This window comes from Odocoileus virginianus, chromosome X, assembly GCF_023699985.2.
Source record: "Odocoileus virginianus isolate 20LAN1187 ecotype Illinois chromosome X, Ovbor_1.2, whole genome shotgun sequence".
Lineage (NCBI taxonomy): Eukaryota > Metazoa > Chordata > Mammalia > Artiodactyla > Cervidae > Odocoileus > Odocoileus virginianus.
Genome location: NC_069708.1, coordinates 22,630,653 through 22,656,081, shown reverse-complemented (window position 1 = coordinate 22,656,081; position 25,429 = coordinate 22,630,653). Strand labels below are relative to the sequence as shown.

The following is a 25,429-nucleotide window of genomic DNA, read 5'->3' as shown; positions in this document are numbered from 1 at the left end:
GGGGCACCCCTGGGAGTACAGCAGAAGTGACTGTCACATGTGTGGTCAAAACTGGCCCAAAGGATGGCTTCCTAGGCTCACCCTGCCCAGGGCTGGGGTGCTATCTTAGCTATCACCACATGGACTAAATGCGCTGCCAAAACCCTTAGCACTTAGGATACACTGCTTTTTAAACACTTCCACAGCAAGTCTGTTATTAAGTCTAGCTACAAGCCCAGTGTCTCTGAGAGATACAGTAAGTTCAGCTACATGGAACCAATCAAACCATTTCACGTATTTCCTTTGATGGATGCTTAAGTCCAGAGGCAGGAGCAATTGAAAACAGCAAAAGGGCTAGCGGGGGGTGGGGGGTAAGGGTGTTGACTGGTTTGGAACTGTCAAGATGAAATTGCCCCAAGCCCTGGCTATCTAGCTGGTAGTAACCTGCTTTTCTTACAAAATTAATCTTGACTAGCCACAGGTCTAGGCAGGATGTGCTGTATCCTACCACAGCCATTACTTTCCTTTCAGTGAAATGAGGATGTCTATTACGGATTTCACCCAGCTTTCCTCAGATCCAAGTTTGGAGATACCCAAACTGTTAGATTCTAAGTTAGCTGCAAGAGGCACAGTTCCTGAACTCCTACTTTCTAAAGTCCTCAAAGTGAAAGTGAAAGCATTAGTTGCTCAGTTGTGTCCAACTCTTTGTGACTCTATGGACTGTTGCCTGCCAGGCTCCTCTGTCCATGGGATTTCCCAGACAAGAATATTGGAGTGGGTCACCATGCCCTCCTCCAGGGGATCTTCCTGACCCAGGTATTGAACCCCCGTCTCCTGCATTGCAGGGAGATTCTTTACCATCTGAACCACCAGGGACTTAAAGCTCTAGTCAAATAGCAACTTTTCCAAAGGAACTTCTCATTGGAACCACCACACATTCCCAAGTGGCACAATGGCCTATTCTAAGATAGTCACAAAGGTCTTCTGGAGTACCATTAAAGTGGGCACCAAATCTCCAATGAACCTCACTGAAAGTTCATCCCAAAATGCCTAGAACTTTCAGAGGTCCCTTATAGGGCCTCAACTGAAGACTGGCCCATCAGGCTGTGACTACCCTCACAGAGAAATACCTCAGAGAAAGCTGTGGTGGCACCCCTGGGCCCAACACAGCACCACATTTTGTGAGACTTTAAAATCTGATGTGGTTGCTGGAGTCATTTAGAAGATCCTAGGGAATCTAAGATATGCAAACTGGATTTGGGATTAACTGCAATGGTGAGTGTGATTCAAAGCTGACTGGAAGAAAAGAAACACTTGATACGGCTTTGCAGATGATACATGCACATGGTCAACAGAGCTTCCCACACCCTGTGCCACTCTTGCTCCCCAATCTTCCCATCAAATACCAATCAAGGCCCCCATGGGGCAGGCACTGTGCTCAGCACTGGGTATTCAACACTGAACAAAATAGTTCTTCATTCCCCAGGCCAAAGAAAAACATTTTGGAAGCAACTTTCTACTCCTATCATAATTTCCCTTTCCCCCACCATGCCTGGCCAGGGAAAGGGGCAAAACCTGGAGGTAGAATCACCCCACCAGGCCTAAAGCAGGGGTGATACTCTGCCTCTGCTTCCCTGAGCATGCGCCTCCAGACACATTGCCTCTCTTGCATCTGGCACCACCCGGGTGCCTGCTGCCATTGACTTGGCCTCTGGAATTTCGAACCATGAGTTCCCATTCCCATATCCAAAAAGCACACATTCCTGTGTCCCATGGAACCTTTAACCACAGGGTACTCTTCCAAAGTGTCCAATGAAAGGCAGGGGGGCAGTGTTGCTGGGTAGTTTCCTCCAGCTTTAGAACATGACTGCCACTTTGCTGATGCTTGTTCCGTCCAGAGGGGATGGGCTCTATCTCTTTCCACTGAATCTGGGCTGGCTTGAGCAACTCGTAACCAAGAGAAAGTTCTGAAAGTGATGTTGTATGACTCCCAAGGTTAGGCCACAAAAGGCCACAAAGCTTCTACCTCACTTGCTGGGACATGGGCTTTTGGAAGCCTGAGCCATCAGGTAAGAAGTCCCACACCCTGAGGCCAAGGAAAAGCCATCACAGGCATCCTGCTCACCAGTCCTAGTCTGTGTCCTCCAACCCAGGTACCAGACGCAAGAGCAAACTAGCCTTTGGAAGATTCTAGCCCTCAGCTGTTGACTGACCCCAGCTTTTTTCATGGAGCACACGCATGCTGTCTCCACTATGCCCTTTGCAAATTCCTGACCTAGACAATGCATGTGGATGAGAAATTGTTTTCCACTTTCCCACGTTTGGGGCACCTTGTGATGCTGCAAGAGTAACTGGAGCCAATTGCAAAACCAATGGCCAGCCTAAGCCTCTACCCCCGCCCCCAGCACAGTCTCCATCAGGATTCTCTGCAGCAGCAGGAACTCTTCCCTGTATCACATGAGATAAAACACAGGGCTCTTGCCCTCACTGCTTCTATAACCTCCCTCCTCGGCACTCTGCTCCAGGCTGTCACTGCCGCCACTGCCTCACCCAAGCCTTAACTGTTAGTCTTGCTGCAAACTTCACTGTCTATGGGGCTGAGGGCTGCGGCTCTGCTACTATGGGACCATGGAGGCTGCCAGACCCTGGAGGAGCAGGAGGGCCAGCCGCCACCCAGCATCCCTTCTCTCTGGCTCATGCTCCCTGGACTGGAAAATTGATCGCATCCTTCTACTTCCCAGAACAAGCTACCATGAGCCAATTGCCAATGTATCCATGTATCCATTTTTGGAAGGGGAGAGTCAGGTTAAATGCTCTTTTTGGCCCCTTAATATGTTGTTTGAGAACAGGGACTCTGGAGTCAAATCCTGGCTCCATCATTTTCTAATCGTCTGACCACAGAGACACACTTTAACTCTCAAACTTCAACTTCTAATCTGTAAACTGGGCATAACAGTTCCTACTTCATAAAGTTGTTCTCAAGATCACAATGAGGGAATCCATGTAAACTGCTTGGCATGTAGCAAATGCTCAAATAAATTTAGCTATTTTTAATAACACCTTCCCACGAAGAAGCATCTTTTGTGACTTACCCCTTGTAAGACTTGGAAGCTGTCATTGTTGGGTGGTGGGTCTTGATCTGGGTCAACACCAACTCTGTAAGTCATCAGGGAGAAAGATAAGGAGAGAAAAACATAGAGTGTTAGCTTGGACCATGGCAGCCAGGCCAGTTGAAAGCAGCTAAGAGGCTGACCACCTTCCCAAGGTGGAAGGAGTGGTTAGCTAAAAGAAGGGGAAGGCTGTCATGCAGAAAGTTATGAGAAAGTAGTCGTACCACCCAGGGGTAGGCTGGGCAATTGATCTGTATGCTAACACCTTAAGCAAGACTTCTGGGGAATGATATAAGCAAGAAACTGTCTGTCTGCCTTTTTGCACCAGACGGTCCTAGGTAACCAAAGGCGGGTCCTGCCTCTTCCTGTCTGCTGCTTCCTCCCTTCCACCTGACCTGAGAACTCACAATTTGAGATCAATAACTGAAGACAGAAAGAAAAAGCAAGGTGGCAAAATCCACTAATAATGAATTCCATGAAAGCACTAGGGTTGTTTTCTTGGCAGCAACATACCAACTATTGCTCTATGTATCTGTTGATTCTTTATCCCTGAAACTTCCTCATTTTAAGGCAGAGAACAGTAGTACTGATTACATTGATAATATGGGGGCAATGGAGGAGAAAACAAAGATGCCAGGAAACAGTCCTGGAATCCAGGAAACGGAACTGGAGTTCACTTCTCCCTCCAGTACTGCAAAGAATGTGTGCTCAATCACTAAGTTGTGTCCGACTCTTTGTGACCCCACAGACTGTAGCCCACCAGGCTCCTCTGTCCATGGGATTTCCCAGGCAAGAATACTGGAGTGGGTTGCCATTTCCTCCTCCAGGGGCTTCCCAGGTGGCTCAGGTAAAGAATCGCCTGGCAATACAGGAGACACGGGAGACATGGGTTTGATCCCTGGGTCTGGAGGATCCCCTGGAGGAGGAATTGCAAAGAATGGCTGGTATCATAAAAGGAATACAAGAAACACAGCTTTCAGCACATCTGATTGGAGTTTGAAGAGAGCTTCCAAATGGCCCTGACCAGGGGTTTTATTTGCAGTCTGGAACCAGGGCGCTGACTGCGATAGACAGTAGATATGCAAAGCCCCATGTGTGCCTTATTTTCTCTCCTCTCCCTCCCGTTTCTCCACCTGTGATGCCCAGGATAGATCTTGAGAAATGAGACTAATGCAAAGAAGGAACAGAAGACAACATAGATGTACCCTTTTCTCAAAGGCAACCTCTACCCTGCCTTATTCCAGGCTTGCTGAGCACTAGGCCAAGGTTTGTGCCCCCAGATGGAGGCGGGAAGGTACAGAAGGAAAGGGAACAGTTACCCCACATTTTGCTGAAGGCAAAGTTTAAAAACTACAAGATGAATTCAAGTATTCAGCGAATATTTACTGAGTGCCTACAATGCCAGATCTTAATCTGAGCACTTAGTTAAAACCTGTAATGTACCTGGCACCAGATTTCCTCCCTGGGGACCTGAAGTTTGATGGGCTTTTGGTAGTGAGTTAAAAGGACTCTGTTTTGTCTAGAGGCTGCTTTCTGAGGCCTGGAGGCTTGGCCTCACAGTTGGACATTAGCCAGGGACTTTTGAGCATCAAACCTTTCAGAGACTTTTGGACGTGAAATTAATCCAATTCTGAGGCACCAGGGCTAGCTACCCACAGAGGTCACACGAGAGAGCATCAATGTGCCTGAAGAGTCTGACATACCAGAGGAGAGGTCACACTGGATTCCTAGCTGTCGATCTTTAACCCTCACCATTTTTGAGGGTCTCTTAATGTATGTTTCATAGAGAAAAGTCCTCTAAATGGTGTTAGCATCTGTAAGATCAACAGCTAAGAGTCCAATATTAGGCCTTGTTCTGTGGATTCTGTTGGTGAATGGAGCCACTTCATGGCAGACTCATTTACTTAGATGAGTTCCCTAGTAAAGACTCAGAGAGGGGCAGAACATGGGTTACTAGTAGTCTGTCTTCCAGACAGCCTTCCAGAATGCTCAGTGACACGGCAGCCCTCTGCCTAACCACGGACAGGCTATTGTGGAGGCAGGAGCATCAGAAGTTCAGATCCACCCAGATCGTCTCTCCTTTCTTGACCACAAATTCTGAAACAGGTGTATTAGCCTTTGTAAGTGGCTTCCACACCAGTAAAGACAGAACAAATGGATTTTATCAGCCTAGATGAAATAGGAAGCCTCTGGGTATGAGAAAAGGGCTAAGTGTGCCTTGTCCTACAATGAAGAAAACAAAGCCACACATAATAAAAGCTGCCAGATGAAATCTAGACACCTCGACTCTTTCCACTAACCTATTCTAGGAGAAGAGAACTAAAATAAATTCTGCTTAACAAGAACTGCTTATGAAGACTAGTGTTAGTTGCTGAGTTGTGGCCAACTCTTTACAATCCCAAGAATCATAGCCCACCAGGCTCCTCTGTCCATGGAATTCTCTAGGCAAGAATACTGGAGTGGGTTGCCGTGCCATCCTCCAGGGGATCTTCCTGACCCAGTGATTGAACCCTGGTCTTCTGCATTGCAGGCAGACTCTTTACCATCTGAGCCACCAGGCAAGCCCGCTTATAAAGACTAGGTTTGGACTATTTTCATTCAAGTCCTGGCAATGTAAGAGGAATTCATCTATTTAGCCTGTGCCCACATGGCCAGGCCAGAATTCAAACAGTGGAGCACAAAACATTGGAAAACACTGATAAATTCACAAAATTAGGCCCATCCTAACCTCATCTCAAACTTGCTTGACATTTTTGCTTGGGGGAACTTGAGAGTGATTTTAGATGCACATCATCCAGTAGAACTTTCTGCAATGATGGTGGTCTTCTAGATATACACTGTCCAATATGGAGGCCACTGGCCACATGTGGCCATTGTGCAGTTGAAATGTGACCAATAGGACTGAGGAACTGCATTTTAACTTTTATTTCATGTTAATTAATTACAATTTAAATTCAAACAGACACATGTGATGAGTGGCTAATGAATTAGTAGAGAGTCTAATAAGTACTGGGTTGGCCAAAAAGTTTGCTTGTGTCTTGAAAAACCCAAACGAACTTTTTGGCCAATCCAATACTAATTCTGGCTATGTCTCTCTAGCATCACTGTTTTCTCTACAGAAAAAATGACAACTGCTACCTTCTGCTACCTCAGTGACAACATCTGAGATTCTTACTGGGATCCTGTAGAGACACAACTCTGTAGTCCCACAAATATTAAATAAAAATTTGCTTGAACTGATTACTTGGACATTGGAGAGACTTCTCACTTCACCAGCATAGAAAAGAACACTGAAACTCTCTGAAAGTTCTTCTCTATAGATAATCATCAAAAACATGAAAGGAATAACAGGATTAGAAAATTACCAGTTTTTCACTCACAGGGTAATAATTGCTTCAAGCAAAGGTCATCAGAATATGATTTTACCAATGGGTAAAAGGCTGTTGGGAATCTAACTACTCATATGATGTTAAAGGCTTTCTTTAAAAAAAAAATAATTATTTGGCTGCGTCAGGTCTTAGTGGTGGCCTGTGGGCTTCTCTAGTTGTGGTGTACTGGGCTATAGAGCACACTGCTTTAGTTGCTCCAGGGCATGTGGGATCTTAGTTCCCTGACCAGGGATCAAACCCATGTCCCCTGCATTTCAAGGCAGATTCTTAATCTCTGGACCACCAGGGAAGTCCCTACAGGTTACTTGTTTAGTTACAAAGGGAAAACAGTGCTTTTACAAGTGGCAAGACCTGGGGTCTAAAGTGGTAAAATTGAACATCACTAATAACCAGGGATAGCTGGACAAGACGCACCACCTGACATGATGCAACAAGAAATGTATAACTTCCTTTCACGTTATTTTTGGCCAAAAATAAAATGATTCTCTATCTCTAGTCAAGAGGAAAACAAATCCAAAAATTCCAGATTGTAGAGCAGCAGTGGCCACAGGACTGGAAAAGGTCAGTTTGCATTCCAATCCCTAAGAAAGGCAATGCCAAAGAAAGCTCAAACTACCACACAATTGCACTCATTTCAGATGCTAGTAAAGTGATGCTTAAAATTCTCCAAGCCAGGCTTCAGCAATACATGAACCATGAACTTCCAGATGTTCAAGCTGGTTTTAGAAAAGGTAGAGGAACCAGAGATCCAACATCCGCTGGATCATCAAAAAGCAAGAGAGTTCCAGAAAAACATCTATTTCTGCTTTATAGACTATGCCAAAGCCTTTGTGTGGATCACAATAAACTGTAGAAAATTCTGAAAGAGACGGGAATACCAGACCACCTGACCTGCCTCTTGAGAAATCTGTATGCAGGTCAGGAAGCAACAGTTAGAACTGGACATGGAACAACAGACTGGTTCCAAATCAGAAAAGGAGTACATCAAGGCTGTACAGTCACCCTGCTTATTTAACTTATATGCAGAGTACATCATGAGAAAGGCTGGGCTGGATATAGCACAAGCTAGAAACAAGACTGCCAGGAGAAATATCAATAACCTCAGATATGCAGATGAACCCACCCTTATGGCAGAAAGTGAAGAAGAACTAATGAGCCTCTTGATGAAAGTGAAAGAGGAGAGTGAAAAAGTTGGCTTAAAGCTCAACATTTAGAAAACTAATATCATGGCATCCGGTCCCATCACTTCATGGCAAATAGATGGGGAAACAGTGGAAACAGTGGCTGATTTTATTTTTCTGGGCTCTAAAATGACTGCAGATGGTGATTGCAGCCATGAAATTAAAAGACACTTACTCCTTGGAAGGAAAGTTATGACCAACGTAGACAGCATATCAAAAAGCAGAGACAAAAGGTCCGTCTAGTCAAGGCTATGGTTTTTCCAGTGGTCATGTACGGATGTGAGAGTTGGACTATAAAGAAAGCTGAGTGCTGAAGAATTGATGCTTTTGAACTGTGGTGTTGGAGAAGACTCTTGAGAGTCCCTTGGACTGCAAGGAGATCCAACCAGTCCATCCTAAAGGAGATAAGTCCTGGATGTTCATTGGAAGGACTGATGTTGAAGCTGAAACTCCAATACTTTGGCCACATGATGTGAAGAGATGACTCATTTGAAAAAGGCCATGATGCTGGGAAATATTGAGGGCAGGAGGAGAAGGGGATAACAAAGGATAAGATGGTTGGATGGCATCACCAACTCAATGGACATGAGTTTGGGTGGACTCTGGGAGTTGGTGATGGACAGGGAGGCCTGGCGTGCTGTGGTTCCTGGGGTCACAAAGAGTCGGACACGACTGAGCAACTGAACTGAATTAAACTGAATGCAAGACAATTATCCTGGAAATCCTTAAAGAATAAAACAAAACCTGAATGTCATAAGCGATCAAAAGGAGGAGTGTAGGATTATCCTCAATTAAAGGACTAAAGAGAGGACAACCAAGTCAGTCAGAGGAAGAGGGCACAGAGCCACCATGGAACTGAATTTTTTTGAAAAAGGAAAGCAAAAAAAGAGATGACAGCCAAAGGAAACTTTGATTGGATCCTGGATCATACATGTGTATATAAAATTTGGTTTACTAAAAGTATTGTGATCATGTAGAAGATTAGGTTCCTCGGGGATACATGCTGAAGTATTTTAGGGGCAGAAAGTCATGATGTCTATAATGTACTCTGAAGCACTCTGAAATGGCTGAGAGAAAGAGAGAGAGAAGAAAATGACAGAATGTTAACAATTGGTGTATCCAGGTTAGAACTTGGATATTCATTGCTCTATCAGCTTTTTTGCAGATTTAAAATTTTCCACAATTTAAAACAAACATTTAATTATATCTTTGGTGAAAATGTTTCACAAATATTGATACATGAGTACTCTTTCTGTCTCTCTGATTTAATCTAACTTACTAATAATGATGATTCAGGATCTCATATTAGTCCAGCGTCTAAAAACAACAAATTGTAAAGAATCATGGATGCAAGGTGCTAAAATAGGTAAATAGGTAGATATAGAGTCTAACAATTACACATTTTTCCCCCAGATAAATCCTCCAATCTTTTGTTGAGCTTCTTCTTCTCTTAAAAATGAAGGGGAGGAGAAAAATTCTACGTTACTGGAACATGTGGTTAATCTTCAGATCTGGTTGTGCACATCCCCTGGAAACCTACAGTTCTGAGCAGAGTCCTACCCAGCACCCCCATTTCCTGCCCTTTCATCCCTCTGCTGTGGAAGCTCTGATCCTTGCTGTAGCCACTTGCTACCAACTACCTGACTGAGATGCAGCCCTATGCCTGACCACACAAAGCCTCCAAAGACTCACCAAGGCCCTCCTATAGACAGAGAAATGCAGGAAGGCCCCTTAGAGAGTCTCAGAGGTCCCTGCTACTGAACAGGGGTGCTGAACAGGAGAAAGGTTTACTACTGGGTTTTAAATGCCAGAAGAAAACAGACCAGGAGCCTTGTGACACAGATGGAGTTCTGCTCTTTCCCCATTCGAGGCTGTTTACTTCAGGACAATTGAATGATTACTTTTCTGGCAGGGTTGAGGAGCCCTTGGACCAATCCCCCAGGATGATACTAGATCCCTACAAAGGGATTCACCCTTGGGACAGGGCGTGTGGTGGTGTGCTGCATAGCAAGAAAGATCAGGTACATTATTTAAAGTATAATGCCTCAGAAGACTTGGAGCTCTCTAGCTTTCTGAAATTCCTAGTTTCAGGCAACAGTCCACAATATACATTTCCCTCCTATCCTATTATAATGCTTTTGATTTAGGCCATGGTATAAATCTAAAACTTTTGTGCTGGTTTATTACATCATATTTCAGCAGTCCCCTGATACATCAGGGTTGAGTTCATCTGACCACATCCAACAGTCTTCTTTCCAGAATGAACTGAATTATCCTTATTTTCATTAAGAATGAGACAAATGTGGTAATCCCATGCCAAATGAGAAAGTAAAGCAATCACACTGATGTGCTCATTCCAGAATGAATAAATACAGAATATGAATCATTTCCCTTTTGATATATGTACATTCTGATTAACCACCACATAAAATGCCACAAAAATCTCAGAAATTTTAGAAGCATTCTACTCTAATCAATAGATGGGTTTTTTAAAATTTGAATGGCTGAGGTCCTAAATAAATTTGGGGAATATGAGACACATGCATTCATATCAAATCTTAAACAATTGATCAGAATCTGAACTCTCTCATGTTCCAAGTGTAATAACTTGTACTTTGCTGGAAGGGCCTTCCTCCTTGAAGGTTGTATATTTCAAAGGAAAGGGTTTCCTCTGAAACTTAACTGGTACCTACAGTCAGGTCTCTAATATGAACATCTTTGTGTGTGTATTTTAGGGAAAAAGTGTGAATCCAGAGATCTTAAATGCTTCAATTAATTGTATGCATGTCATTAACAGTTTACATTTAGGGCCTGGCAATGTCTCAAAATTCATGTCCCATGACAGGTACTGTTGCTTTCACCAACTGTCCTCATAGAGTAAAACACTTTCACGAGAAGAACAGACTTCAAGGCTATTTTGCATTTGCTTTATATACCAGCACCCAGAATCAGATCAGGAAGAAAAAATACCAGTAAAAGGTCAAGAAGGGAAGAAGAAATATTAAAGTCTTTACTCTGATTGCCCAATATCACGACCCTTAAGCATAATCTGTCATAAATTTGGTCACTGAGAAACAAATTGCATTAGAAGAGTCACAATCTTCTGTTTTTTAAGAAAAATCTGTTTTTGTATCTTTTGATTCACCATGGTAAGGTACAACTTAAAAATCCATACTTCAAAACTAAAGCGGCATCAGTGCTTAATTAAGATGATGTAAACCATATCCCAGTCATAGCTGAAATACAAAATTTGAGTACTCTTTATGACTTAAAAGGCTTCTTTACTAGATCACAAGCAGGATTTGGTGGGGAAAGTGTTTGTGGCTCTGAAAATGGGCTACTTTTGACACTAAGCTCAGCTGTCAAGCAGCTACTCATCAACTCTGGCTTTGGTGCTGACAAAAACTGTCCAAAATGGGAAGGAAGGGGACAGACTCTCAGGAACATTGACACATCAATCAACTCAGAAAAGGGTAGAAGAACGATTAGACTTGACCAGACCTCTTGCCCTTTAAGGGGCAAGGGACTGTTGCACACAGGAAGAAAGAAAGAGACAAGTAGCATAAAGAGAAACATCTCAGGTTAGAGAGAGGGGGGAAAAAAGCCAGGCCCAGTTAATTTGCTTCTGAGGATGCCCTTGTGTCACCTGAAGTACTGCCAGCGGTGTTCGTTCTGGTCCTCTTCGGAGGGCTCCTCGATGCCAACTCTGGGCAGCAGAAGAAGGGAACATGAGTCTGACAGGGACCATGGGGGAGCTCTGGACACGTGACCTGGACCACATCCATCAAAGACCAGGCCATCTCACTTTACACATAAATTTGTACCCTCTCATAAATTGTCCCCATTCTCTGAAATCCAGAGAGGGAGCTAAATTTACGTAGAAAGCAACAGTGTTAGAAGCCAGGTCAAATGAGGATTGATTAGGAATGAAGATAAGCCTCTCAAAATACAATGAAATCAGGGGAAAAAATGCAACTCATAGAAAATGACTTCAAACTACTTTTCACAAATTCATTTGTTTCACAATGCAAGACACATCCATACAAAAACTAGAAAACAGAAAGCTATTGACATATATTTGAAGTGTTTATACACACTTTTACACATATTTGACAGGAAGAGCAAAGAACACAAAATTACTGAAAATGGCAACAACGGAAAATGAAATGGCCTTTTTTCCTACAAGTAATCACATTATCCATGGGTTCAACCTAAAGGTCAAGAACCCAACTTCGGCTATTTTCTTTATCTTATGGCCTCAAGAATTAACAGAGTCCATTTTCACCTCCCTCAATAATTGCTAGGTTATTCAGAATACATTAGAATTTTACCATTATTCTAATGAGCAGGATTTCACAATCTCAGTACTGCTGACATTTTGGGCCCTGGCTTTTACCTGCAACATACCACCAGTAGCACCTTCCTCCAGTTGAAGCAAACAAAAATGTCTCCAGACATTGCCAAATGTCCCCTGAGAGGGCAAAAATACCTGAAGATGAGAACCTCTGCACTAAATCTTGCATTCTCAATGGAGGGTGATACAGCCTCCAGGGGCATGAAAATCTGTTATTTAGGGACAAATTTTTTTTTTGATATTACAGTGGTTTATAGCCCTCTAAAGTTCCATAGTATATAAATAATATATAGATCTGTTGTATTAAAAAAATTCAATGGAAGAAACAGATAAAAAGAACATCTTTAAAGGTTCCTCAGAGGAACAGTGATGAAAAAAAGGTTGAGAGGCATTGTGCTAGAGAGTGCCCAAATTCTCATGCTACTAATATACACTGAAATATACAAGTGAGAACATGATGCTTCTTAAGGTGGTGCTTTTATTTTATTTTTATTATTTATCTTTTAATTTTTTTTTTATTAGTTAGAGGCTAATTACTTTACAATATTGTAGTGGTTTTTGTCATACATTGACAAGAATCAGCCATGGTTTTACATGTATTCCCCATCCCGATACCCCCTCCCACCTCCCTCTTCGCCTGATCCCTCTAGGTCTTCCCAGTGCACCAGGTCCGAGCACTTGTCTCATGCATCTAACCTGGGCTGGTGATCTGTTTCACCCTAGATAATATACATGTTTCGATGCTGTTCTCTTGAAACATCCCACCCTCGCCTTCTCCCACAGAGTCCAAGTCTGTTCTATACATTTGTGTCTCTTTTTCTGTTTTGCATATAGGGTTATCGTTACCATCTTTCTAAATTCCATATATATGTGTTAGTATACTGTAATGGTCTTTATCTTTCTGGCTTACTTCACTCTGTATAATGGGCTCCAGTTTCATCCATCTCATTAGAACTGATTCAAATGAATTATTTTTAATGGCTGAGTAATATTCCATGGTGTACATGTACCACAGCTTCCTTATCCATTCGTCTGATGATGGGCATCTAGGTTGCTTCCATGTCCTGGCTACTATAAACAGTGCTGCGATGAACATTGGGGTGCACTTGTCTCTTTCAGATCTGGTTTCCTCGGTGTGTATGTCCAGGAGTGGGATTGCTGGGTCATATGGCAGTTCTATTTCCAGTTTTTTAAGAAATCTAAGGTGGTACTTTTAATTAGGCACATGTTGGGAATGTGACTTAAACCAGACTTTATATATTACTATAGTATTGAAAAGCTATAACAAATTTCAGAAAAGCAAGCTGGATTCCGTAAATGCAAAATTCACTAGTAATAGTACTAACAGCAGTTCTAATGCTATGATTACTAATAATATTATAGCTAAAATATACTAAATGTTTTCCATATGCCAGATGGTACATTTAATGGGAGAACTCTTTATCACGTTTATTTAGTATCACGTTTTATGTTCATACCATTGTCATCCCCATTACCTGGTGAGGAAACTGAGAGTCAGAGAGGTTACCCAAGTTGCCCAAGGTCACAAAGGTAGAAAACGGAGGAACCAAGATTGCAACTGAGGCTGTTAGACCCAGAGCAGCAGTGCTACAACTTACAGGCTATTGCCTTTGACTATAAGGTGGCGTCTTTAAAGTCTTTTAAAATATCCAGATGCAAATGATATTACATAAAGAGCTCAGAGCTTCTCCTTGCCTTTATTCCTTAAATTATCTTACACAGAGCTTTATCTTAAACTCTCAGTGTGACAGGATTATACCTAGCAGAGTGTCCTTACTTGTCCTTGAGTGACTATGTTGCTGCACTCTGGGGTATGAAGGTTTTCCTGTTCATTTGGCTGCCTGGGTGTATGTCATTGATTCCCCCATCACCACCACCACGTCATGGGCATGTCACTTGAAACTGGGCCTTCCAAGAGGATGGCCACCATGTTAACAAAATGTGCTCAGGACATATACAAGGCTCATCTGCTGAATCTGCTCATCTGATGGTTTTTTGAAGTTGCCAAAATTACACCTTTGTGAATAACAACACTTGCTCAAGAGACTAAAAAAAATATTACATAGTTTATTGCTCAGTTGTGTCCGACTCTTTCTGACCCCATGGACTGCACCTGTCAGGCTCCTCTTTCCATAGGATTTTCCAGGCAAGAATACTGGAGTGGGTTGCCATTTCCTCCTTTAGAGGATCTTCCCAATCCAGGGATCGAACCTGAGTTTCCTGTGTCTTCTGCATTGTAGGCAGAATCTTTATAGCTGAGACACTGGGGAAGCCCCCATGTAGTAGTTTACTACCAGAAAGCAATTTGGGAACTTTGTCATCATGTTTTAAAATAGCAATCACATGCTCAATATCGCTAATTATTAGAAAAATGCAAATCAAAACTACAATGAAATATCACCTCACATTGGTCAGAATGGCCATCATATATTTTGTGTCCCAAATCATTTTGTGAGGTGAGATTACCCTGATACCAAATCGGACAAAGGCAATATGAGAAAAGAAAACTGCAGATCAGTATCCCTCATGAACATAGACACAAAAATCCTTAACAAAATATTAGCTAATAGAATTCAGCAATATGTAAAACATTTATACAACCAAGATTGGTTTTAAAGAAGCAATGCTGGTTCAATATTTTAAAATTAATCAATGTAATCTACCATATTAACAGGCTAAACAACAACAAAATATAATGATATGAACTAATACAGAAAAAGCATTTGATAAAATTCAACATCTGTTCATTATAAAACCCTCAGAAAACTAGCAATTAGTGGGAATGTCCTCACATTGATGACAAACATCTACAAAATCTCTATAGACTTAACATTACATTTATTGGTGAAAGACTGAATGCTTTCCCCTTAAGACTGGGGACAAAGCAAGGATTTCTGCTCACATCGTTCTTGTTTAACACAGTTTTGTGGACACCTTATCTTCAACAAAGGAGGCAAGAATATACAGTGGAAAAAAGACAACCTCTTTAATAAGTGGTGCTGGGAAAACTGGTCAACCACTTGTAAAAGAATGAAACTAGAACACTTTCTAACGCCATACACAAAAATAAACTCAAAATGGATTAAAGATCTAAATTTAAGACCAGAAACTATAAAACTTCTAGAGAACATAGGCAAAACACTCTCCGACATAAATCACAGCAGGATCCTCTATGACCCACCACCCAGAATATTGGAAATAAAAGCAAAAATGAACAAATGGGACATAATTAAACTTAAAAGCTTTTGCACAACAAAGGAAACTATAAGCAAGGTGAAAAGACAGTCCTCAGATTGGGAGAAAATAATAGCAAACAAAGCAACAGACAAAGGATTAATCTCAAAAATATACAAGCAACTCCTGAAGCTCAATTCCAGAAAAATAAATGACCCAATCAAAAAATGGGCCAAAGAACTAAACAGACATTTCTCCAAAGAAGACATACAGATGGCTAACAGATACATGAAAAGATGCTCAACATCACTCATTATCAGAGAAATGCAAATCAAAACCACAATGAGGTACCATTACACACCAGTCAGGATGGCTGCTATCCAAAAGTCTACAAGCAATAAATGCTGGAGAGGGTGTGGAGAAAAGGGAACCCTCTTACACTGCTGGTGGGAATGCAAACTAGTACAGCCACTATGGAGAACAGTGTGGAGATTCCTTAAAAAACTGGAAATAGAACTGCCATATGACCCAGCAATCCCACTCCTGGGCATACACACCGAGGAAACCAGATCTGAAAGAGACAAGTGCACCCCAGTGTTCATCGCACCACTGTTTATAATTACCAGGACATGGAAGCAACCTAGATGCCCATCAGCAGACGAATGGATAAGGAAGCTATGGTACATGTACACTATGGAATATTACTCAGCCATTAAAAAGAATTCATTTGAATCAGTTCTAATGAGATGGATGAAACTGGAGCCCATGATACAGAGTGAAGTAAGCCACAAAGATAAAGACCAATACAGTATACTAATGCATATATATGGAATTTTAAAAGATTATAACGATAACCCTATATGCAAAACAGAAGAAAAGACACAAATGTACAGAACAGACTTTTGGACTCTGTGGGAGAAGGTGAGGGTGGGATGTTCTGAGACAATAGCATTGAAACAAGCATACTATCAAGGGTGAAACAGATCACCAGCCCAGGTTGGATGCATGAGACAAGTGCTCAGGGCTGGTGCACTGGGAAGTCCCAGAGGGATGGAATGGAGAGGGAGGCGGGAGGTAGGATCGGGATGGGGAACACATGTAAATCCATGGCTGATTCATGTCAATGTATGGCAAAAAACCACTACAATATTGTAAAGTATTTAGCCTCCAACTAATAAAAATAAATGAAAAAAAAAACATAGTTCTGATGGCTCTAATCAGAGCAACAAGTCAAGAAAAGGAAATAAAAGGGACACTGGTTGGAAAAGAAAAGATAAAACTGTCTCTATTTGCAAACTACCTTCCTAGAACTAATATGTGAATTTGGCAAAGTGGCAGGATATGAGATCAACCCACAAAAACTAACTATATTTCTATATCTTGGCAATGAACATATGGAAACTGAAATTGAAGATAGAATAACATTTAAAATAGCTCAAAAGAAGAAGAAATACCTAGAAGTAAATATAACAAAATGTGCACAGACACTGTATAATGAAAACTATAAAATATTGATAAAAGAAATCAAAGAAGATCAAATAAATAGAGAAACATGTCATGTTCATGGACTGGAAGACTCAACAAGGTAAAAATGTCAATTCTCCCCAAACTGATAAATCAGGTTTAACACAATTTCTTTGAAAACCCCAGCACAATTTTTTTTTAGGATGTGGACAAGCTCATTCTAAAATATATATGGAAAGGAACTAGAATAGCTATAATAATTTTGAAAAAGAAGGATAAAGTGGAAGGACCCACTCTACCTGATGCTCAAGTTGAACATATAACCATAGTTATCAAAACAGTATGGTTCTGGTGGAGGTACATACATATAAATCAACAGGGCAAATAGAAACAGACTCGCATACATACCACCAACTGATTTCTGGCAAAGGAACAAAAACAATTCAATGGAATAAGGACAGTCTCTCTAACAAATTGTCCTGGAACAACTGGATGAAAGTGAAAGAAAAAGTCGTTCAGTCAAGTCTGACTCTTTGCGACCCCATGGACTATACAGTCCATGGAATTCTCCAGGCCAGAATACTGGAGTGGGTAGCCGTTTCCTTCTCCAGGGGACCTTCCTGATCCAGGGATTGAACCCAGGTCTATCACATTGCAGGTGAATTCTTTACCAGCTGAGTACCAGGGAAGCCCAGAACAACTGGATAGCAACAGACAAAATAAAACTTAAACCTGAACCTCATGTTTAATATTAAAAATTAAGTCAAAATGGATCACAGATATAAATGTAAAACATAAAACTAAAAAATCTTTTAGAAGATAACATAAAAGCAAATCTTTGGGACTAGTGCTTGATGAAGAGTTCTTTGGCATTAACACCAAAAGCATGATGCATTTTAAAAAAGATAACTTGCATCTCATCAAAATTAAAAGTTTTGCTTTATGACAGACTCTGTTAAAAGGATTAAAAGACAAGCTACAGAGTAGGAAAAAATATTCACAAAACACATATCTGAAAACAGACTAGTTTCTAGAACAAATGCAAAACTCAATAAAAAAACAAACAATACAACTAGAAGATAGACAAAAAACTTGAACAGATATTTCACCATAGATATTCAACATCATTAGCCATGAGAAATGCAAATTAAGACCACAATGAAGTATCCCCACATACCTATTAGAGCAGGTAAAATAAAAATGTCAATACCAAATGCTGGCAAGGATGTGGAAAAATTGGATCTTTCATATACACAGTCATTTTGTGACCTTTTATCATGTAGGAGCTGTTATTTTTTTTTCACTTTTTTTAAATTTTTTTTATTAGTTGGAGGCTAATTACTTTACAATATTGTATTGGGTTTTGTCATACATTGGCATGAATCAGCCATGGATTTACATGTGTTCCCCATCCCGATCCCCCCTCCCACCTCCCTCTCCTCCCAATCCCTCTGGTATTTTCAAGTGCTAATTTATATATCACTGTAATATTTTCACAACAATCCAATTATTATATGTGTACATATACAGCTTGTGTGCATCAGGGAAAGGGGCCCATGCTCTCAGCTCTGGGCAGAACTATTTCAATGGTCCAATTTTTGAAATGGGTTTGAGAATGGGCAAAATGTCAAAAGTCAACTCTCTACTCTCATTGTATAATTATTTGGTCCTATATATAATGAGAGGTGGGGTCATCAGAAAAGGAACTTATGAAATAGCCTGAAAAACACGATTTAACCTGGCTCTGAGCATCCAGGGCATCTACTGGGTGACAAGGTAAACTGGAGCAGGAAGTAATCACAGAGAGGTCACCAAATGCAGATTCTCAACTGTATGCAGGGTAAACCTTCTTTGCTCTTATTTTGCTACACAGAACAGAGATGGTACCATCTTATGTCTCAAGTTTAAAGCCAAAAATCTGTACGTTTTCTTCTTCAGATTTCTATTTCCATAGATGAACTATTTTCCTTCATGTGACTCTTGAGATTCATACCAAGAAACTGAAATTCTAATCATCCCAGATTTTCTAACACAAAAACAGTTACTAATACAGCAAGCCTTTTGGGCAGTATAGTACAGTAGTAAAGAGCATGCCAGGGTTCAAATCTCAGTTTGTTCACTTACAGCTTTGTGACCTTGGGCAAGTTACTGCTCTATGTCTCAGTTTCCTCAGCTCTAAAATGAACATAATAGTATTAGCTCCCTTATAGGAATGCTATGAGGATTATCTTCATGTAAGTGTTGGCATCTCAAACAACAGCTGCAGCACAAGTGTTAGCTATTAGAAGACTCTTACTGATAAGTCCACCCAGGTTCTGCAGACCCACCCAGATCTGAGGCTGAGATGCAGTAGCTCAGAAATGGTGCAGCCAGCACCAACAACTCCTGGTGACAACCAATGGTGGCCATGCCCAGCAACCCCTGCCTCCCATCAATATAAAAGTTCCAGAGGGGAGGGACTATTCTCTCAAACCCGTTTTCTCCCTGACCCCAAGGATCACTGTAAGATCCTTGTTGGTTCTTTCTTCTCCAAACTAGGTGTGCTCCGCAGTTGTCAGTTCCACACAAACCAGCAGCCAGCAGAGAAAGGGAAAAAAAATTGCCATCTTGTGGATTTTCAGAGAATCCTTCATACCTATGTGCCACTGGAGTCTTCTCATCCCCAGCATGCTTACCCTCTGCAGATCTGAAACTGAAGCAGGTGGTGAGAGCACCTCCAATGATGTAGAGTGCACACTCAGAGCTAGAGGGACCTGGAGAAAAGCTGACAGCATGCTTTCGTTTAATGTGAAGACATATGGAGGCCCAAAGGCATGAGGAACTTGTCTTAAACCAGGGCCAGAGTTAGTGTATGGGTCTCTCAACCCATTTCAATGTCCTCTTTACCGTAAGATGCTGGACCAGCTCACAAGCACAGCTTGAAATTCAAATGCTCTTAAAAAAACCTTAAACTTGGGTTGCTCCTCCATCCTGACACAGCTAACAAAACCACAGGCAGGGGATGTCCATGAGGCTGCAAGAAATGAGGGTGATGCAGGAAATGTCACCTCTTTTGTGCATGCAAGCAAGAAGAGGCGCAGCATAGTTTCCTCCTAAAATAAAACTCTATTGCTTCTCCTTACTTCCAGCTGATGAGCTTATTTTTCAAGGCCATAGATTTGATTTCAGAGGAGTATGAAATGCCAGACACTGTCAGCAGCTATGTCTATTCCCTGTCCTGTAGCTTTAAGACTTTTTGAATTCCTGCCTTAATGTCTCAGCGTTAGCAAGGTCCAGGTTTTTCTTACTCTGCTTTTGTACCCACAAATATTTTAATGATTTTTTTCATGGAAAATTCAATACTCTGAATTTTTATTTATTTTTAAAAAATTTTAATCCTTCCCAAATAAAACAAAAAAAATATAAAAGGCTTCCATGTGCTAAGCTGTATGTAGCAGCCTCTGCATGGGAATAGTGATATAGTTAGACACAAAACTGGCCTTGTTTCAAACCAACCTTATATTAAGCCATGACAACATGGGTGTCGTGCCTCCACCAATGATCCAGACAGTGAAGAAGACGATGAGGAGAGTGGTCGTGAACATCATCTGGCGTGCGTAGGATGCTGTGTCTCGGATGGCCAGTGCAAATGCCATTGCTCCCCTGAGGCCTGTGGGGACCAAAGAGGAAGCTCTCTTGTCATAAAGATAAATAACAATGTGTCCCCTGGCCCACTGCTTAGTCACACAGGTCTAATAAATTGTATCTGCTTATGCTTCAAGAGTCAATTTGTTTTCTATAGAAAGAACCTTAAAATAATTTAAATGATTTCCTCCTATTTAAAGTTTTCTTTTGCAAAATGCCCAAAGGCAATAAGAAATTTACCGCCCTGTTTTGTACAGCTCATTGTGAGAATCCCATATGTGAATACCCCATAGTCTGGAATCTAATTTGGTGTGTGGCTAAATTAACAACTTTTATAGATCTGCTGAGAGTACCTGTGAAGCTTATCCCATACCCGTGGAATAACACTGATGCTAGTATCTGGCAATCAGCAAGAAACTCAAGCACCAATGTCCACTCATCAGAAAAAGTAGAAAAATACAACTGCCCATCAAACCAAATGTGCATACGGCCTTGTTGTTATTTTGTTGCTCAGTCATGTCTGACACTTCTCCTCTGTCCATGGGATTTCCCAGGCAAGGGTATGGGGTGGGTTACCATTTCCTTCTCCAGGAACCCACATCTCCTGCATTGGCAGGCAGGTTCTTTACCACTGAGCCACCAAGGAAGCCCCTTAGAATAATAACACTCTTTCATTACTGAAAGAATTTTCCTGCTAGTAACATGAAATAAAAAGAAATATAAATAATAATATAAGTTTTCCAAGTCTGTGATTCAAGCACTACCCAAGTGCTATATAGTCATTATAAACTTAAGATACAGGCTAGGTATGAATATGTGAAATGTACAAAACAGCATTTCCTTAGCAAAGCCAGGCAGATAAGTAACAATATAACCTGATCTATATCAGGGGATGAAGACTTCTTCTATAAAGGGTCAGATACTGAATATTTTAGGCTTTGTGGGCCAAGAGGAAAAATCAAGGATATTATGTAGGTATGTACATAAAAAGAGAAAAAAAACAAATTTCCACAAAATTTTATTGATAAAAACCAAAAGTATAATAAGTGTAATATATAAGTACCCTATTATAAGAGCTTCCCTAGTAGCTCAGCTGGTAAAGAATCCACCTGCAATGCAGGAGACCCCTGTTCAATTCCTGGCCTGGGAAGATCCACTGGAGAAGGGATAGGCTACCCACTCCAGTATTCTTGGGCTTCCCTGGTGGCTCAGATGGTACAGAATCCGCTTGCAATGTGGGAGACCTGAATTCGATCCCTTGGTTGAGAAGATCCCCTGGAGGAAGGCATGGCAACACACTCCAGTATTCTTGCCTGGAGAATCCCCATGGATAGAGGAACCTGGCGGGCTATAGTCCATGGGGTCACAAAGAATCAGACATGACTGAGTGACTAAGCACAGTACACAGCATAAATTCCTATTCACCATGGGTAAGACTGCCTGTATAGTATGAGAATGAAAAGTTATACTCACTATATTTATTTGTATATTTTCCCACTTTTCCCAACAATTTCATGATTTCATTCATCTGAGAACTTCACTGCAGTTCACTGGAGCAACTCAATAAAAGTTATATTAAAAAACAGAGCAAGGTTGATGTTTTCTATTAATTTGTCCTATTGAAATACTGACACACATCTAGATCATCCTACAGCCAGCTATGACACCACTTAATATTTCAACCTTTAAATGGATGCTATCTCAAAGAAGAAAACCTGAGGATCAGAGAGTGATAATGTGTGCTCCATTTTTCTTTATTAGGTAAACAATGTAAGTGATATGAAAGTGGTATTTCTTTCATAGCCTTGAGGAAAACAATTTTGATAGGAGATATCTTTAAACAGTACTGTGTATCTCTCAGTCCTTTAACACAGATGATGAACACACTTTATCTACGTGACCAAGTTATCTCCAATTCATCTTCCTCTTTTCCACTGGCATTTTTTATCATATGTATGGAGGCTCTGCTCTGTCTTGCCCTCCTGAGAAGCCTCTAATGTTTCCCAGATGCTCTTGAATAAAAGCCCAACTCTTTGGCATGGCACTGGGGCTTCTCTGTGGTCTAGACTCCAGCAATGATTCTCAAAGTGTGGTCCTCAAACCACCATCAGCAGCAGCAACAGCTGAGAAAATATTAGAGCTGCAAATTATTGGGGCCCACTCCATTCCCTCAGAATCACTCTCTGGTGGTAGGGCCCAGAAATCAGCTTTAACCAGCCCAATAGGTGATTCACATGCAACTTGAAGGCTTGCACCAATTCACATGAAATTTCCCTTTCCAACCTCACCCGCATTCTGCATTAGCCTGGGTGTCTCATGTTTAAACCAGACTATTACCCTTCCCTAAAAAGGCCACACACATCAACGCTTTCCTGCCCTTCCAACCTGCTGCCTCCTGAAGTGCCACTGCATCCAAGCCCAGTTGGAAGGCTACGCACTGGATGAAGATGGCCCTGGGCCCTCCTTTTCTCCACATTTATGCCACATCTCTTGTGTGCAATTCACCACCCTCTCTTGGGAGAAAGTTAGCTTTTTGTATAGCGTCTCCCCTCAGTGGACTGTGAGCTCCCTGTGGACTGTGAGCTGGTTTCTATATCCTCCACAACCTAGAAGCATGGCTTTTATGAAGTGAATGCCCAATAAACGTGTGTCAGAGTGAAAGGAAATCTTTAGGGCTGGTTGTGTACTTAAATGGAGATGCAAGGGAGTACTAGACAACACAATTGCTTTGCTGAGCAGTGCCTAATGATATTATTTCAGTATGACTCTCTGAAGCCTCCAAGAACTACTGTGTGGCAGTAAAGGGCTGCCACTTGCTGTCCCTCTTGTACATCCCCTCCCCCTTTCCAGACAGAGGTACCTCTAAGGGTCACAGTGGCCTTTTGCCCCACTATCTTCTCCCTCTGCTCTGCAGGGATGCTCTTACTTGAGTCTTGTCTATAAAATTGGATGTTTTCCACTCTCACTGAATCATCTGCTCATGCCAATTGCTCTCTCCTTTCTTTTCCTTCACATATTTCTTTATTATCCTTTGTCTCTTCAATGGCTTCTCCACTTTTCTCGGCTTTATAGTGAACAGGGGGCATCTGGGAGACAGTGTAAGTCAAGCAGAACTATCATGGCTCTTATCTTCCAGTTTGGGATTCATCTTGCTAATGTGAGTATATTTTATATCTTAGAAAGTTAGAGCTAGGAGGGATCTCAATTGATTATTTCAATTTCATTATGAGAGAACACTGAAGCTGGGAGGTGTCAAATAATTTGGCCTGTACTCTTCATCATTAAAGACTTATTCTCCTTCTAATTATAGGTCTGAAGCCCTTCTGGAAGATTAAGGGTTATGAATACCCACTAGAAAACAATCAAGCACTCTAAATACATATATATCTCCAGGTATATATCTCCTTGGGTGGTAGAGATAAACATGCAAATATTTTAGAGGAAAATGTTCACATGTGATAGTATGGTTTACAAAATCAGTATCAGCTCTATTTAATATGTCTGTCTGTCTACTCGGCACTGCAGGGGATCCCAAAGAACCCGAAACTTGAATTTCTGCCTTTTTATGACTCTTATTGATTGCATTTTAATCATACTTACACTGCCTGCTTATAAAACTCACTTTATTGACTTTTTTACCTGAAAACATCATCATGTGTTGAAAATTCCAGCCAATCTTGTGCCTTCTGCCCAAGTTGAGGAAGAAGGAAAGTGGGTAGATGTGGGCAGCTCTGCCCAAGAAGATGGCAACCTGACCACCAGGTGGAGGTTAAGGGCTCAACATGTTTCCCAAATGGCATTTTCACACAACCTCTGATTGAGCAGAGAATTTCAGGAATGCCATGACACTTTATTATGATCAGAAGAGTTGAACAGAGAAGGCAGGCTGTCTCATTTGCCTCTAAACAAGTCTCAGCAGCAAGTGGGATTCGACTGGCCAATTTTTCCAACCTCCAGCTCACAGAGATAATTTCTGGCCTGTTAAACACACTGCTGTAACTTTTTGATCTGATTAAACTGATACAGACCAAGTCTCTGATCTATCTAAAAAAAAAATGAGTCCAGAGAGAAGCTAAGGTACTATGACTATGGTACAGAGTTAAGAGAAGTAAAGAGTGTGTTTGGACTCTACTGGGAGGAAAAATAAATCGTAAGAAGAAAAAAAATTACTAACCTGAGTCAAACTATAAACAGAAGGTTTGCTGGGTAAGGTTGTAAGCTTTGGTAAACATTCGGGGTGTGTATGACCAGGAAGAGCCTACAAGTAAGAGGTGGAGAAGCTTACCGTATTTATACAACGAAGACACATTCATATTCCTCACAAGGATCAGCCTGGGGAGAGTTCTCTGCCAAAGTGGCTAACATGTCTTTGGGGAGGTAAGAGATGGAGGAAAGGCAGAGTGTGGAAGAGGAACTCACTGCGCAAACCAAAGAATTCAGGGAAACTGGTCATTCGTCACTTGCTGAGTTTAGAACAGAGCCCAACAGAGAGAGGCACACTGCCCTGCTCACAGCAGGAAATCACTGTGCAAGCCAGAGGAACAGGGAGCTTCCGTTTCAGCAGAGCAACCACCAGCTGCCGGAGCTGCAGCTGTTTCAGACAGAAGTGAGGGTGGGACTCTCTTCTGCCTTCCCTAGTATATAATTCGAACTTCTCCTCTGCTTCTTTTATCTCTCTCCCTTTTTTCCTTTTTGCTACTGTTGTGTTTGTTTTGTTTTTAACAGGAGGGAAGAGCAGTCCTCAAGTGGAAGTGGCCTTCAGGATTCACAGAGGCCCTGGCTCCCCCCTGAACAAGGCCCCCCACCATAAACAAGGGCAATGCTTTCACTATGTCTCACAGGATGCCATGCTAAGAATACAAATCACAGCGACATGCAAGGTCTTTCTTAAGAATAAAAACACTGATCTGCCAGATCTGTAGCTCTTTGTCTGGTGAGTGTGTAAACCTAGGAAATGAGCCCAGTTGAAGCAGATAATACTCTTAACAGGCAGGAGTCTGGCATGGCATGAGGCCACTGTCTCTCTCTCTAGCTGCTTGGTGAGTATCAGTTATTCCTCCACAATAAGTGAAAAGCTCAGAAGAGAAAAACACTCCTCTTTGGGGGGCCAACATCCCAAGATCTAAGGATACC

General features: G+C 41.6%; 1 protein-coding gene across 5 annotated transcripts in view; it reads right to left on the bottom strand.

Moving 5' to 3' along the window:
- The window catches only part of SLC9A7 (solute carrier family 9 member A7), a 161,334-nt gene that overhangs the window by 18,700 nt on the left and 117,205 nt on the right, over positions 1–25,429 (bottom strand). For 4 of the 5 annotated variants that reach the window (XR_011485732.1, XM_070461827.1, XM_070461824.1 and 1 more), the window contains 4 exons: positions 23,936–24,047; positions 20,168–20,321; positions 11,306–11,365; positions 3,072–3,135 (listed from right to left, as the gene is read on the bottom strand). Coding sequence is in view for 4 of the 5 variants with exons in the window: in XM_070461827.1 (XP_070317928.1) it covers positions 3,072–3,135; positions 11,306–11,365; positions 20,168–20,321; positions 23,936–24,047 (390 nt within the window). In the remaining variant the exon portion in view is untranslated. The remainder of the gene's footprint in view (positions 1–3,071; positions 3,136–11,305; positions 11,366–20,167; positions 20,322–23,935; positions 24,048–25,429) is intronic. The other variant, XM_070461825.1, reaches the window with a different exon arrangement.